The sequence below is a fragment of the Brachyistius frenatus genome, unplaced genomic scaffold (genome assembly GCF_029030835.1).
Source record: "Brachyistius frenatus isolate BFR_SWC_R1_liver_20210118 unplaced genomic scaffold, ASM2903083v1 Contig_131, whole genome shotgun sequence".
In the NCBI taxonomy this organism is placed as follows: domain Eukaryota; kingdom Metazoa; phylum Chordata; class Actinopteri; family Embiotocidae; genus Brachyistius; species Brachyistius frenatus.
Genome location: NW_027210730.1, coordinates 112,411 through 127,038, shown reverse-complemented (window position 1 = coordinate 127,038; position 14,628 = coordinate 112,411). Strand labels below are relative to the sequence as shown.

At 43.2% G+C, this 14,628-nt stretch overlaps 1 protein-coding gene across 4 annotated transcripts in view; it reads left to right on the top strand.

Moving 5' to 3' along the window:
* The first annotated feature begins 480 nt into the window (after positions 1-480).
* Positions 481-14,628, top strand: part of lrrk2 (leucine-rich repeat kinase 2) — a 37,911-nt gene continuing 23,763 nt past the window's right edge. For 3 of the 4 annotated variants that reach the window (XM_069714474.1, XM_069714473.1, XM_069714472.1), the window contains exons 1-18: positions 481-941; positions 2,080-2,165; positions 2,589-2,698; positions 3,741-3,829; positions 4,778-4,912; positions 5,463-5,597; positions 7,210-7,341; positions 7,550-7,669; positions 8,701-8,861; positions 8,946-9,025; positions 9,107-9,213; positions 9,409-9,538; positions 9,737-9,861; positions 10,700-10,827; positions 12,034-12,178; positions 12,448-12,587; positions 13,526-13,651; positions 14,335-14,505. In XM_069714474.1, the coding sequence (XP_069570575.1) occupies positions 806-941; positions 2,080-2,165; positions 2,589-2,698; positions 3,741-3,829; positions 4,778-4,912; positions 5,463-5,597; positions 7,210-7,341; positions 7,550-7,669; positions 8,701-8,861; positions 8,946-9,025; positions 9,107-9,213; positions 9,409-9,538; positions 9,737-9,861; positions 10,700-10,827; positions 12,034-12,178; positions 12,448-12,587; positions 13,526-13,651; positions 14,335-14,505 (2,256 nt within the window). In that variant the 5' untranslated portion in view covers positions 481-805. The remainder of the gene's footprint in view (positions 942-2,079; positions 2,166-2,588; positions 2,699-3,740; positions 3,830-4,777; positions 4,913-5,462; positions 5,598-7,209; positions 7,342-7,549; positions 7,670-8,700; positions 8,862-8,945; positions 9,026-9,106; positions 9,214-9,408; positions 9,539-9,736; positions 9,862-10,699; positions 10,828-12,033; positions 12,179-12,447; positions 12,588-13,525; positions 13,652-14,334; positions 14,506-14,628) is intronic. The other variant, XM_069714475.1, reaches the window with a different exon arrangement.

Sequence of the window (14,628 nt, the reverse complement as noted above, 5' to 3'; positions counted from 1 at the left end):
CAACCAGCTCCTTGAACTGGTGCAGGAGGAGGAGCACAGTTCAGGTCGGTGGTGGAGGAGGAGGTGGTGGAGGTGGTGGTGGAGGTGGTGGAGGTGGGAGGAGGAGGAGGTGGAGGAGGAGGTGGTGGAGGAGGAGGAGCCACTCGACACTTCAAAGTCTAGTTTGAGATCATTTAATCTGCGTTAACTGTACCGACGACATGACGCGCACGCGCTGCGCACGTTGAGTCGTCGTGCTGCGCGCGCATCTTCCTCCAGCTCCACTTCTCTTCAACGGAAGTTTGTTTTGTTTCTCCGGCCGAAGTCACGTGATGTGACCGGAGAGAAGCAGCGAGCCGCCCGTCAGAGGACCTGCCTGTCAGAGGACCTGCCCGTCAGAGGACCTACCGGTCAGAGGACCCGCCTGTCAGAGGACCTGCCCGAGGACCCGCCCGTCAGAGGACCTGCCTGCCCGAGGACCCGCCGGCTGTTTCACACACAAACAACCGAAAGTCTTCTCGACTCCGCAAACAGGAACAGCGCGTCAGCCGGAGGAAGAGTTAGCCGAGGACCGTGATGTCAACGCCGGAACCGAAGCTGCGCGACACCCGACAGCTTCCCTAATCGGACACCTTCCTCTGACTACCGGAGCTCCTGTCATGGTGTGAATGATCAGACTCGGTCATGTTGTGTCGAGATATGACCGCGGAAGTTAGGTCGTGTCTCCCCGTAGGACCGTAGCTCGCAGCGCGGCCGCTCGAAGCCCTCCGCCGGCTAACCTCCGCGCACGTCGGGTCGTCAGCTGGAAAACAGCCGTTCGGAGATCATGGTTCACAGAGAGGAGCTGGAGGAGAGGCTGAGGAAGCTGCTGGTGAGGCTGAGGACTCCTCAGGAGGACCGACAGCTGTGCACCCTGATTCAGATCATCCAGGACCTGCTGTTCCTGGCGCACACCGACTACGGTAGGAAACACTGCTGTCCCCCTGCTGGTCCTTCAGACGAGGCCGCGGTGCCGGTGAAGGACCAGCATGGGGACACTCCTTCAACTAAAGTCCTGCATTTAAAAGTAAAAGCACGTTTTATTAATAACGAAATGTACTTTAAGTGTCAAAAGTTGAAGTACACACTATGCAGTGTTTTACTGTTATATATTTACTCATCTGCATTTTAGTATATACTTTTACTTTGAACTACATTATGCACTGTTTGTTACTTTAATCTCCAGTAATGCATCATTTTCTATAACATTATCATGTGTCTGTATTGTTTCTGTTCTAGAAGAACCACTAAAAAGTTTACAAGCTCCAAAAAAATCATTTTCCAGTGACTCCATGTGGGTTTTAAAGTAGTTTATTTAGCTTAAACAGTATTGATATTATAAGGAACATTTGATCCTTCAGTTTATCAGAAAAATTCCAATTCAAAATCACCAATTACAAGATTTTCCCACTGAGATTTAACTTATGAAGTTACATAAATTGGAAATACGCAAGTAAAGTACAAATACTTAAATGTTGTAAATGTACATTCCCCACCGTCAACAGGCATACGATCCTTTGACCATGTCTAAAATTAAATGTCTAAAATAGTACCACAGTGAGAAAATATCCCGTTACACTCTATTCATGAACAAATGTCATGTTATTTATTGTGCTTCTTTTCTTTGCTGCTAAAGATATGAAACGCATGCAAACTGTTATATTGTAGATTATGATGCACCTGAACTACTCTCAATGCATCGTTAACGCTTCCTTCTTCTACCTGAATACACACTTGATTTATTAATTAATCAAGAGAAAAAAAGGATTTGCTTTGTTTTATGCGATGGAATATCTGAGTGATTTATCCGAACTCGTATTCCTCTTCATGTCTCCACAGAATTAAATGTGTCTATTAAATTCATTTGATTTCTTTTCCCTCTCTTATTCACGTGTTTTCATCTCTCCGACTCATTTTGACGGCCTTTGGAAATCAGTGAAACACAACCAGCCTTGCAGCTACAACGGGATCGTTGCTGCTTCTGCTCTCCGAGCATTGTTGTACATTTAAAAATAGAAACTAGGGTGAAAACGTCTTCTTCTCTGTCGCTCTTTGTTGCAGCAGCCGAACTGTTTGAAGACAAAGACGTGCACGTCCCCCTCATGTTGGTGCTGTCATCCTACATCAGCAGCAGAGGAGTCCAGCAGGTACCTTTTCATTTGCTTTGCTTTTCATTTTGCATCAGCATCGTGTTGTTCTATGCAACAAAAGCGGCCATCGTGAGCTTTCATTTTTTGCAGCTCTGTGCAGTTAAAAAGTCCTCCACGGCTGGCATGTCCTCGCCCGGCTCAGCGTGTTTATAGCGTCTTGTGACTGCTGTATATTGCAGCTTTATCAGTTTCAGGTTGTAGCATGACACACGCCGACGGTCCGATTGTGAGACTCGGTCATAACAGACTCGTTTTCACATGTAACCCAAAGCATCTGCAGGTTAAAGTGCATTTTCACAAGGAGTTGGACCGCAGCTCGGTCTCTTTGTTCTGTTTTACATATGGAGGAATTGTTAATTTTCTGGTTTATGCTCATCGATTGACTGTTTTTAAATAAATGACGTGTTCTTCTTCCCACAGGTGGGCTGGTCGTTGCTCTGTCAGCTGATTGAGATATGCCCCAAAACGCTGGAGCAGCTGACCCGACCTCTGCAGGCAGCTAAGGAGTGGGAGGTGCTGGCGGTGCACCAGTAGGTGCAGGCGAGGGGTTAATGCTCTCTGATTGGTTGAGCGTAAATAAATGAATATTGTCATGTCATACTCCGGGAGTTGATGACTTCATCACACCAGTATAGTTGTCCAGATTACATAAAGCAGAAAGCATGAAGTCATTTATTAAAACCAACATTTTTATACTTTACAAAAAAATGGTGCTGTTACAGTTGTCCCTAAAATACGATTAAAAACCTCAGCAGTTTAAAGAACTACAAAACATTTGATATTTTAATAACAAAAATCATAAGAATTTGTATAGTAATTTAATGGCATAATCTTTAGTAGTAAGAATTTCTTTGAATACATGTCACAGCTTTATGTTGAGTGGAAACTCAGTAAGGTTGCATTCATGTGTTCATCGTGAATTTGGACCATTTCTCCTCTAGTTTATAGATTTTAACGACCACGTGTCAAAGACCTCGACACAAAATATCGGATCACAAAATATTAGTTTTAACGACTGGCTAACATCTGTCCAAACAATCCAGATTTCAGTTTGAATGATGAATCAGTATCAGTGTATAAGTTGGCTGATATGGGAATTATGGGAATTAGAAATTGTTCTATTTGTGAGTGTTGATTTTATATTAGTTATTTATAATTATTAAATTCTGTTTCATTGCGGACAGTAAACTGTAAAATATCCTCCTTTGTCACAATTGTCAAAAGTGTTTGATAAGCACATTTTGGGCATCATTAACAAAAAAATGTCATATACCGTATATTCGGCGTATATGGAGGGAATGTTTTTTACTCCTTGAGATCGTCACAGACCCCAAGAATAAAAAATAAATAAATCTAATTTCTAGTGTGTGTGTGTGTTAGAAATAGTTTTTTTTTATCCTAATGACATTCAAGTCACTAAATCAGCGACTACTCTGAAAATATTCAGAAATATTCAATATCTGAACCCACTTTCTGTGAGGTTTTTTTCGTTGCTTGCAGATGGTAAAACTCTTGAACTGACTTGGCTGATGCTCTGGTTAAACTTTGGCTCGTCCTGGTGTGTTTCTCCAGGCAGATCCTGAAGGTGTTGTCTCAGTACAGCGCCGACTGTCGAGTGAGCATGGTTGGACTGCGAGCCCTGGCGCTGCTGCTCAGATCAGGTACACCGGGAACAAAAGATCTCGTAGAGTCAATTTAATTCCCTTATTGTGACTTTATACTAAAGTCCTGGTCACAGTTTGTGATATTAACAGTGATTCTACATCTTATTAGAGTATTTGATCAGGACAGCAAGGCTTCAAAAGTATATATATTAAAATAAAAATCTATAAAGTAAAACAAAAAAAACCCAGTAGGGTTTCATTAACCGACTATAAATCGTTTTTGTGTGTGGATGTGTCCTCCTCGTCTGGTATTTGGGGGTTCCCTCTTCCAAACCTCTATTTTTAGAGCTCTTTCTTTAAATGACCTCTCTGCGTACTCTCACTTCTAATCTAACATTAGTCGTGTTTGCTTTGCGTGATGTGACGCTGCTGAGAAAAGAATCTGCGTTTGTCTGAGAGTGGAGTCGGTGGACTCAGTGCACCACCAGGAACAGGAATCAAAGAAAGCCAAAGACTTCCTGCTTCTGATAGTGACGAAACATTCATGAGAAAATGTTTACATAATATCATATCAGCATTTGTTAGAATACAGTCACTTATCAAATATGCAGTTATGTAACAAAAAAAAAATCTGTAAATATCACAATTATCCATAGGTGGCACCAAAATACATGAGTTTAAAAAGAATATGAAATTATGTTCTAAAGTATTGAATATTGCCTCACCCATTTACTTTAGTTGATTTACTTGACTGATAAGAAAAGTGTGTTGAATTGAAGGTAAAATCTTGAGGATCTCCGTTTTGTTCTCTTTGGCGCCACCTACGGCGAGAAGCAGCAACTGCAGCTTTTTAGTCTTCTCAAAAATCCAAACACATTTATTCAAATTAAAATCTTCCGTATTAATACGTTATATGAGCTAGAATCATCAGGTATAAGATAAAATTACTGGATGCAAAACATTAGATTGTACTTTACTTTTGTATTTGTGTGCTTTGCGACGTAGACATGACTCCTTTGTTGGTGCTGGAGGAGGACGAGGACGTGTTTGGCCTGGTGGTGCAGGCGATGAAGACGTTTCCCACCAGTGAGGAGCTGCAGCTCCAAGGCTGTGCAGCTCTGCAGCTGCTTCTGGAGCAAGGTGAGAAGAAGACACACTGACCGAATACCGGCATGTAGAGAAATATCAATTCTCTTTTTTGCTAAACATTCGAAGGCAGCTGCAGCCTCTGCTGTCCTAATGCAGCGTGTTTTATGTATTTCTGGTTCTGTGTCATAACTTTCACTCTAGAAAATATACTGTACAGTAGCTTAACGGTCTATTTCTGCTCCTCTGAGGCTCGGAAGTTCTACTATATTTATTTTCTTACGTCTAGCACGGAAATGGTATAACGTTTGTGATGAGTGTGATTCAAGAGTAAAGTCCACGTTGTTCCCTGAACAGAAACAGTTTATCTTTGGTTTATCATCTGTAAATTGGCAGTTTATTCGATTTTTTTTTTCAGCTTCATGGCTCCACAAGGTTCAGATTTGACTCAACTTTCATGTGTTTAACCTCGGCTGCACTCGGGTTCAGACTAATGGTGCCGTTAGCATCTACCTGAGCATGCACACGTCATTTCAGCATGTTAACCATCTCATTCTGCTCACAAAGTTTCTGATCTTCTCTTTTCCTGTATCTGTGTTTCCAGTGAGTGATGAGCACCTTGTGGAGTTTGTGGAGAACCAGGATCATGTTGTGGTTCTGGCAGCTCTGCAGAAGTTCCCCGACAGCTCGGAGCTGCTGGTGCAGGTTCTGAAAGTGCTGCTGCCTCTGGCTCGTCCCAGTAAGACCTGATTACACAACAAGCATGTTTATAACGTAGAAAAGGTAAAGAAAAGGTGTCGTTTGTTACATTGGTGTTGAATGTCAAAGAAAAGCCTCCTGGTTGCACTCTTTTCTGCTCAACTTGCAAGTCAATGTTGAAATTGCAGATCTTGCTGATGTTGATAAAGCAACATAACTCAGAATAATTAGTCACAAAGGTTCATTATCGCTGGTCGGTCTGATTGCACCCTGTAAAGTGTTCCTAAAACCTGATTAGTGATGCTCTGAATCCAACTAATCTCTTATTTCATATCATTACTATGTCACTTCCATGTCTTTAAAGGTAACTGGTACAGTGAGGGAGCAGTAAAAGAGGTTTGGTTTGAATCCTGATGGATGTCTGTGTCTTTCTGTCGAGGGGATCGTGAATGCGTGCTTTCACTCCACTAATGCTACTAAAGCTTCAAGCTTGGTGACCACGAAGGCAGCACACACAACATGACGACCTCTTATTGATCTCACATGGTCTGGTGGTGTGGCTGAAAATGATGTCACTGTAATATCAATCAGATTATACCTCAAACGGCAAGAAAGGTGTTGTCACAACAGTTGTTTGTGCGACAGGAATACAGCTCTTCATGGAAAGTCCCTCGTAGTGAGGAACACAGCAGCCCCTTGACTGAACGCTCTATGTTTTGTGTTTGCTGTTATACATGCAACAGATAATTGCGTTGGCGTCTGCAGACATTTCCATGAAAATGTACTTTTAATGTTTTTTTGGGAACACCAAATGGAATTACCCGAATGCAGGAAGTTTATCAGAAAAATTACAGTCTGTCAAAATTAGGACAAAAAGGCTGAATGTGAGTTTGTCCCATCATCTAAGATGGAATACATTAAAAGGGAGGAAAGATATCACACACAATACCGGCATATTAGCTGTGTAAAATCTAACATTATGAAATATTTGTCATTATTTTAATCTTCGTATTCATAATAAATGAACGTCTCCGCCGACCGGTCAGGCTGCAGTTTACATCCACGTCTGTCGGGACTTCTATCATTACTGGAGTGAAGATTTTGGAGGAATTTGTCCAATAAATTGCAGCCACGACGGCAGACGATGCTTCAAATATACATGTTGTTGCTATGAAGTTGATGCAAACTCTAAAAACAACAAGCACAAGAGATCTCTACTATCAGGCCAAATAGAGCAGCTGACATATTACTTTTTGTATTATTATTAAAAGGATGAAAGTACAAATATACCACAAAGAAGTGAGAGTCTGAATTAGCGGCATGATTTATTCTCAGAAAGCAGAACTGGACATGAAAAGGGGAAAGGGGACATGACAACGCCTCGGTCACGACCATCTTTTCCACTTCAATCTGTGTGATTTATCACGGCTGTTTGGAGATGTCAGTCTCTTTCATCTGTGACGGACTTTCTCTGACACCCTGCTTATTTTTATCTTCATGTTTTTATTGCTATTTTTGGTGAATGCTACTTCCATCATATCTTGTCACACCACACATCTTTTTATTGTTCCTGTTATGTAAACTAGAAATATCAGCATTTACTTTGCTGACTAAAACACGAAGGTGGAGTTACCGTTCTGTTCCTCCTGCAGGCAGCAACGTGGAGGTGTTGATGTCAGGAGGCACTCGGTGCTACAGCACGACCATCGCCGCCATGGACGCCTTCCCCGAGGTGGAGGAGCTGCAGGAGATGGCCTGCTGCCTGTTCAGGAGGTTTACATCAGGTCAGACCGAGGCATCGTGTCAAATACGAGACGGTCCTGAAATTCGACTAGAGAAGAAAAAGAAAATGAGCACAAAAGGAATACAGTTAGCTTGTTGGTGTAACTTCCTTTTTCAAAATTTAGGAAATAAACTCCGTCTTTGGTGGATATACAGTGGAAACCAGAGTAAAATGTAACAGTTTGGTGCTTCTTTCATGTCGTCGTACAGAGAGTTACTACAACATCCTGGTGCTGAACGGCGTCCAGAGAGTCGCGCTGAGAGCCTGTCAGACTTTCCCCGACAACGCCGCGCTGCAGGCCGCCGCCCTCTCCTGCCTGGCTGACCTCAGTGAGGCCACACACACACACACACACACACACACACACACACACACACACACACACACACACACACACACACACACACACACACACACACACTATATTCACATAGCAACTTTATACACAACATCAATAATGTAAAAACGGCACATTCTCGACATGCTAACTATAATTACTTGCATACCGATTTCAACGAATCACAGCGCAGCAGCGTGACGTGGTCGGAGCAGCAGGAAGATAAAACCCCGACGAGGAATTGGATCAAACGTCCTCTCTTGATCATCATCAGTTCCACTCGTGTTTGTGAGCAGCGTTCGGATGTTTTACACCTGAAACTTTATCAGAGCGAACATCAAAGTTTGTGAAACATTTCTGGGAAACGAACCTGCTGGAGCGACAATTGTGTTGTTGTGGGAGAGAAACTTGTGCGTTTTCAGGTGCCGTCGACACAGTTTGGGTCATTAGAAGTGAGCGTTTGTCCTCAGACGCCTCAGAACGTCCAGCAGAGCTTTGTGGTTTCACTCTGACCCTCAAAGAAAACCAGCTGGTTGTCCTGATGTCTTCTTCCAGAGCTGGACAGAGACGTCCTGAACGTCTCCAAGGACACGTCTCCTGGATGGTGTCTTCGTGGTCTCAGACCTCCTGAAGCATCGTCAGAGTCTCCGTTGATGATTTCCAGAGTTTGATAGTAAACCTGACGTGAAGCTTCTGGTCATGTTCACGGAGAAATCAGAACTAGAACTCTGAACCGACACCAGGAACTCAGGAACTGATGATGATCAGAAGTTTAGATTTGTACCTGTTACTCGTCAGGGTGTTCTCTTTCTGCTGCTCCGTGTACGACCACGAGCAGTAGTCTCAGAAGCTACTGATTTACCCTCGTACGATGCTTTTGGCCAGATCACTAGCAGACAGCACAGAAATGAACAATGTCGTGTTCAACAACAAGAGACCTCAAACAGCCTCCATCACCTCAAATGGCTGACGGTTAGATCAGAGCAGTCACAGCAGTGACTCCATGCTGTCTCCGTCTGTCAGCTGCAACCATCGTGCAGAACAAAGCGGTGGCCGAGCAGGGTCTGGAGGAAGGCGAGGAGGAGGAGGACAGGGGGAAGGGCGAGGTGGAGGACATGGGTCTGGCCTGGATGGAGGACTGCTGCACAGCGCTGGAGCTGCACGCTGCCGAGCCTGCAGTTCAGGTCAGTCCATCGTCTTTTAGCCCCGTTTACTGTTTTAATCTTTGGAGTCTTTAAACGGGTACGAATCACTTCCTCTGCCCTCAGGAAGCTGCGAGCTGGGCCATCCACAGTCTGTTAGTGCACGGAGCTGGAGCGGACCAATCAGAGGAGGAGCAGGACGAAAGGTAGCGATGAAACCTCACACGTGTTTCCTACACATTCGACTCGACAACAATCGAATGTAGTGACGGTGGTTTGTTTCTCAGGACTCCCGTTCATAGACAGCTGATGGCGGCCATGCTGCTGCACTCCTCCTCTCCCAGTGTCTTTAAAGCTGCTACCAGCGCCATCGCCACACTCCTCGCAAACAACGGTGAGTCTCCAGCAGCACGTGTTCACACCTGGTGTGCAGAGACTAAAGAAACGCTCACTCTCACCTTGGTCTATTTAGATTTAAATGCAAATATCTGCTTAAATAATTGTTCATCAAAAAGATGGTGTAGAGTGTTCGACGGTTTATGCTGAAGGTCTTAAACAACAGTATGTTGTGGGTCTGCTTCGCTTGCAGGTAAAATGCGTTCTCTGCTGCTGTCCAGTGGCCTCCATGTTAATTTGGTGGAGATGATGAAGAGACATTCAACCTCAGTGGAAGTTTCCATCAGCGCCTGCAGACTCTTAAATCTGCTCTTCCAGGGAAGGTTGGGACAAACACGCTTTCCATTTTTGTTGGTTTTAGAAAATCAAAGCTTTAAAATCTGTATTTTTAGAACAGAAGTAAAAACACCAGCTATTTATAGAAGTTCCTTTCAAATATGATATTACTCCACCAAATAATTGTGTTTGTGGATTCGCTTATGTTTCATGTTGGATTAAAACCAGTCTTCCTGTATTTGCAGGACAGCCAGTCTGGATGAGTTGAACATGGCCATGAGTCAGATCCTCAGCACCATGAAGATCCACAACTTCCAGCCGGAGGTTCAGCTGGAGGCTCTGCAGGCCAGCTTGGTCTTCCTGTGCCCAGGTACACTCAGGGGTCTTTTCTGAGTCCCTCCTGTGGGGTTATGTTCATCACACAGATCACCTGCCAATCAATATTAATTCTACATGGATTTTTTTTTTAATTTATTTATTTATTTTTTTTAAATGATGCAGTATGTAAGATTTAAGCTCTAAGCTTTAAGATTTAGCTCACTGTTTTAGGTTTCTTGCCACATGTCACTGATTTACTTACAGTAAATGAGACGGTCTGTATCTCAAACTAATCTGCTCTCTGCAGCGGTTAAAAAGCAGCTAATTTGCATTGAATTGAATCTCAGGGAAAGTACATATAGTTTTTCTCGCCTTTTCTCGCTTTCGGGAAAGCCAGTGACAATGATCAGATTCTGAATATATTATATATATTACAGTATTTAGAACTCTGTGAACACCAACATCCTGCACTATATTTAATGTACAAACACACACAGGCAGAAACACATTCCTTGCTCCGCTGCTCACTCGTGACTTTTCTCTTTCGCTGTATGAAGAGCAATGACGCACTTCTCTCGCTCAGCAGGGGAATGCGAGGCCGGTTCAGTGGAGCTGCTTGTTCTGTTTTCATTTCTATCAAAATGAGGTTATAGTGTCCTCTGCCCCTGCAGCAGCGTACCAACCGTTGAAATCAGATTAGTCATTGATAACCAGGGCGGCCGGGTCTGCTTGCCTCTTTGTCTTCACTTGTTTCTTGTGTGTGTGTGTGTGTGTGTGTGTGTGTGTGTGTGTGTGTGTGTGTGTGTGTGTGTGTGTGTGTGTGTGTGTGTGTGTGTGTGTGTGTGTGTGTGTGTGTGTGTGTGTGTGTGTGTGTGTGTGTGAAATCCCAGACAGAAGTCTAAGGGAACACGGCCTCTCGGTTGCAGACCCCGACATGGCCGACGTGTCGCTGAAGGTCCTGAAAAACCAGTGTGTGCTGGAAGGAGCTCACACCCTCTACCTGGAGGTTCTCAACAGGGTACGAACAACACCAACACGTTCAGAAAAACTCTCTACATCTTCTCTTTTCCTCTTATTTGGGGGCATTTTAATGATGGTAAACCTTGAAAAACAACACAAAGACACTGTGTTTTGTTCAGTAAGGAGAATATCCTCCCGGTACAAATCCTCCAGTATATATAGTTCTCATTCATGACATTAATTAAACAACAGTTCGTCCATTCATTGCAGACGTTGTACAGTAGGTTGTTCTGCAGGCAGAAAATCTGAAGCATTTAATTAAATTTCAGAAAAGAATTTGCCAGTTGATGGTATGACTGAATGGTAAGTATGTTGTCGTTTTTTTTAACCATGTGGTCGTTGGTACTCTTCTGCCGAAACACGGACCAAAACAACCTCTTAAAAAAGTCTAAAGAAGGCATCACGTCAGTCAAGTGTAATTGCTTCAAGTTTTAACAGCACATACATGTTTTTCTTTTTTTACTTAAATTTTATGGCAGAAACTGAACAACGACAAAAAGACAAAAATGAAGGGAAAAAAAAAATCTGAAGATTGACATTGAAAAACACATAATAATGCAATAGATATCAGAATAAAATACAATTATAAAAGATTATTAATGATTGTGTTTTATTTTTCAGAGAAAAAAAATGTCAATACCAGTGATTCATTTTTGAGATTTTTCACTGTCGCTGTTCAGGTCCAATATTATTTGACAATATTTTGTGTCAAAAACAAGAAAAGAAATAACAGCAGTGTTGTCAGACACCACGACGTCTGTATATTGTAAACTGCGGACAGCAAGTCTTTATGTAGTTTTACATTATTTGCTGCTGTAAAGCATGAAGAATATTTTTTCTGTTATTCAAAAAAAAGATGATCCATTTAATTTATCTTATGATGTCAAAAATAATTCTCAGTTTTAGTAGAAATGGACATTTCTGCACCCTCAAATAGCAGATCATTGGATGTACTGAGCTAAAAGTAATACAGTAAAATTCACCTTACTTTGTTTTTTGTTTAAAAAGTTTTAGAGCAGTCATAAAATTTTATGATAACGTATAATTTTGAGAGGTGTTCCTAATATTTGGCCCATTTCAGTAATACATATGTGATATTGAGCTGTGTGTGTGTGTGTGTGTGTGTGTGTGTGTGTGTGTGTGTGTGTGTGTGTGTGTGTGTGTGTGTGTGTGTGTGTGTGTGTGTGCGTGCGTGCGCGTGCAGTTCATCAGCAGCTCCACCATCCAGAAGTGTGGTCTGAAGGTGCTGTCCGCTCTGGCCGACTGCTCCGGTGCCGTGGACCTTCTGTGCCAGCAGGGGGCGATAGACACAGTGCTGCACACACTACAAATGTTCCCGCAGGAACGAGGTACACAGTTGTCATTCATAACCTCAATAAACCCAAATTAGATTTTTTTTTGTTTCTGTTTTAAAATGACATTGGAAAGGAAATATTTGCTTTACACTGATTTGCACCGACGCTGCTCATTAGATCGGATCGTTCTGCCTCTAACTACCGAAATAAAACAAAATGAAACATTTGTTTGACAAAAATTGTACACAAACTTGCGTGTGCATCGTTGGGATTGTGTAAAATGTGTTAAAGAGGACGAACTGTGCTTCCACTAACGTGTCCAGAGATACACTACTGGGGTCTGACCCTGCTCAACTACCTCGTATCCAAGAAGAAGCTGTCGAGGATGATCGTGCCGGTCCTGGCCTCCGTGGTGGTCGCCTCGCTCACTCAGTACAGAGAAGACTCGGAGATGCTGCTGAAGGTGACCTGACTGTTTTACATATAATGTCTTCAAATCTTAAATCTGCTGCAGTTTCTTACAGTTGACATTTCATTTTATTTGAACTTGCAGTTTATTCTAGCATCTACTGTTCATCCTTGACAGCTTACAAAGAATGAGCAGAAAGATGACTGGACGTCACACTGAAACCCATGTACATTATTTTAGGCTAAGCTCCTTGACATAAATTGAAATGCTGAGAAGAAACATCAGATTTTGCATTAAATTTGTTAATATGGTCTCTGACAACGCTTTCAGACAGCCAATGTTAATGAAGCAGTGAGCCAGGAGGTGTTTTTAGAGGCAGTGTTGGGGCAGAACGTCCTGGTGGATCAGGTCGGGAGTTTTCTTTGACATTTTCAGGGTTGTGCACCGTGAACTGGTCCCCAAGAGTCAGACTGTCAGCACCAACGTGTGGCGCCGTGGTACTCCGGTTCTCCAACATGACACAGTGCTTTGAAAATGTGAACGTTTCCTGCAGGCAGCAGCTCGATCGCAGCTCTCCGCTTCCCCTACTCAACCGATTTGGCTCCCTTCAACTTCTTTCTGTTCCCCAAAAGTTTGATGTGCGCTCTCTGCTCAGGTTTCAGGTCCTCGGTGAAACTGCGAATACAAGCGTGACAATGGTCACGAAACATGATTGCACCTCATATATTGAAGAAGCAGCATCTTTAGCTTGGTTACTGTGTGACACAGCGACGAATTTAACCTCTGCATTGAAACCATCCACGAGTCTTGAAACGCAGCTGTTGTGCTCGACATCCAAAGGGCAGATCAGCCGTGGATGGGAATCGAACCGATGTCTGTCAGCCAACATATTCTTCTTTCTAGTTCCAGTCATAGCAGCATTAATTAATTTACTCTGTTGGACCTGCCTCTGTCTGTCTGTCCGTCCGTCTACCCGTCCGTCCGTGTCACAGTGTTTTCAGGTGGCGTTGAGGATGCTGGACGCCTGTTCGGGAGCAGCTGCTGAGCTGCAGAGGGAAGATTTTGACAGGCAGATCTTCCAACACCTCAGAGAGGAGACGGACCAAATCATCAACCCTGTAAGTTTTAACACTACCGTCCATTTGACCAATCAGCAACCAGCAGTGACATCACCTGTTGGTTGGAAACTATTTCAAGGAAGCAATAAAACAACAATGATGTCAGGCTTCGATTCCCAGAATCAACTGGGTGAATGTTTTGATATCAGAAACCAGTGAGGGAATCTTACAAACACAAACTCCTCTGGAACGGATCGGAAACGGGAAACCTGGTGAAACGGATGAAACTTACTGTAGAAACAATAACAGGTTTCAACACAACATCAGTGAGTCACCGACCCTCCGACGTAAAGGATTTTCAGATTAAAAGTGTACAGACCCGGAAGCTACGAACTCTTTTATATCCAGACTGCGTGTTTAGTCTTAATTTGCTGATGGTAACAAGGTAACATGGTGAACATGAAAAACTTAAATAATCTTATTGAGGAATATTAGTTGCTATTTTCCAAAAGATCCAGGGTTGTGTTTTCTATCCGTCGATAAGGAGGCAGTCATGTCCTCTGTGAACACACAGGAACATCGACCGCAGTGGGACTATAGGACATACCAGTCATCCTTGAAGATTGTTTAGATTCACCACACAAGTCACTGATCTGTTAGTTGTGAAGTTTCTTGGAAAATCACTGCTTAGGAAGGACACTTACTGCCCTCGCTAACCTCTTTGTTTTTCCCTGCTCTGTCAGCTGCGGAAGTCGGTGTGCCTGGCTCTGTCCAAGATGTGGTGCGACTCCGAGCTACACTACAGCATGCTGGAAAAGGCCTGCAGGGACGGAAACACGACGATGGCCGAGTGTCTGATCGAGATGGGCGCCGACATCAACAGGAAGACAAAAACGGAATCTCTCATTTACCAGGTCTGAGGTCACAACGATCATTTCCGGACACGAGACAGGAAATACGTTTTAAATCATGTCCTGTTGTGTTTTCACTCCCATCAGTCTGCGTTCTTTTAGCTTATTATCTCCAAAACATCCAGA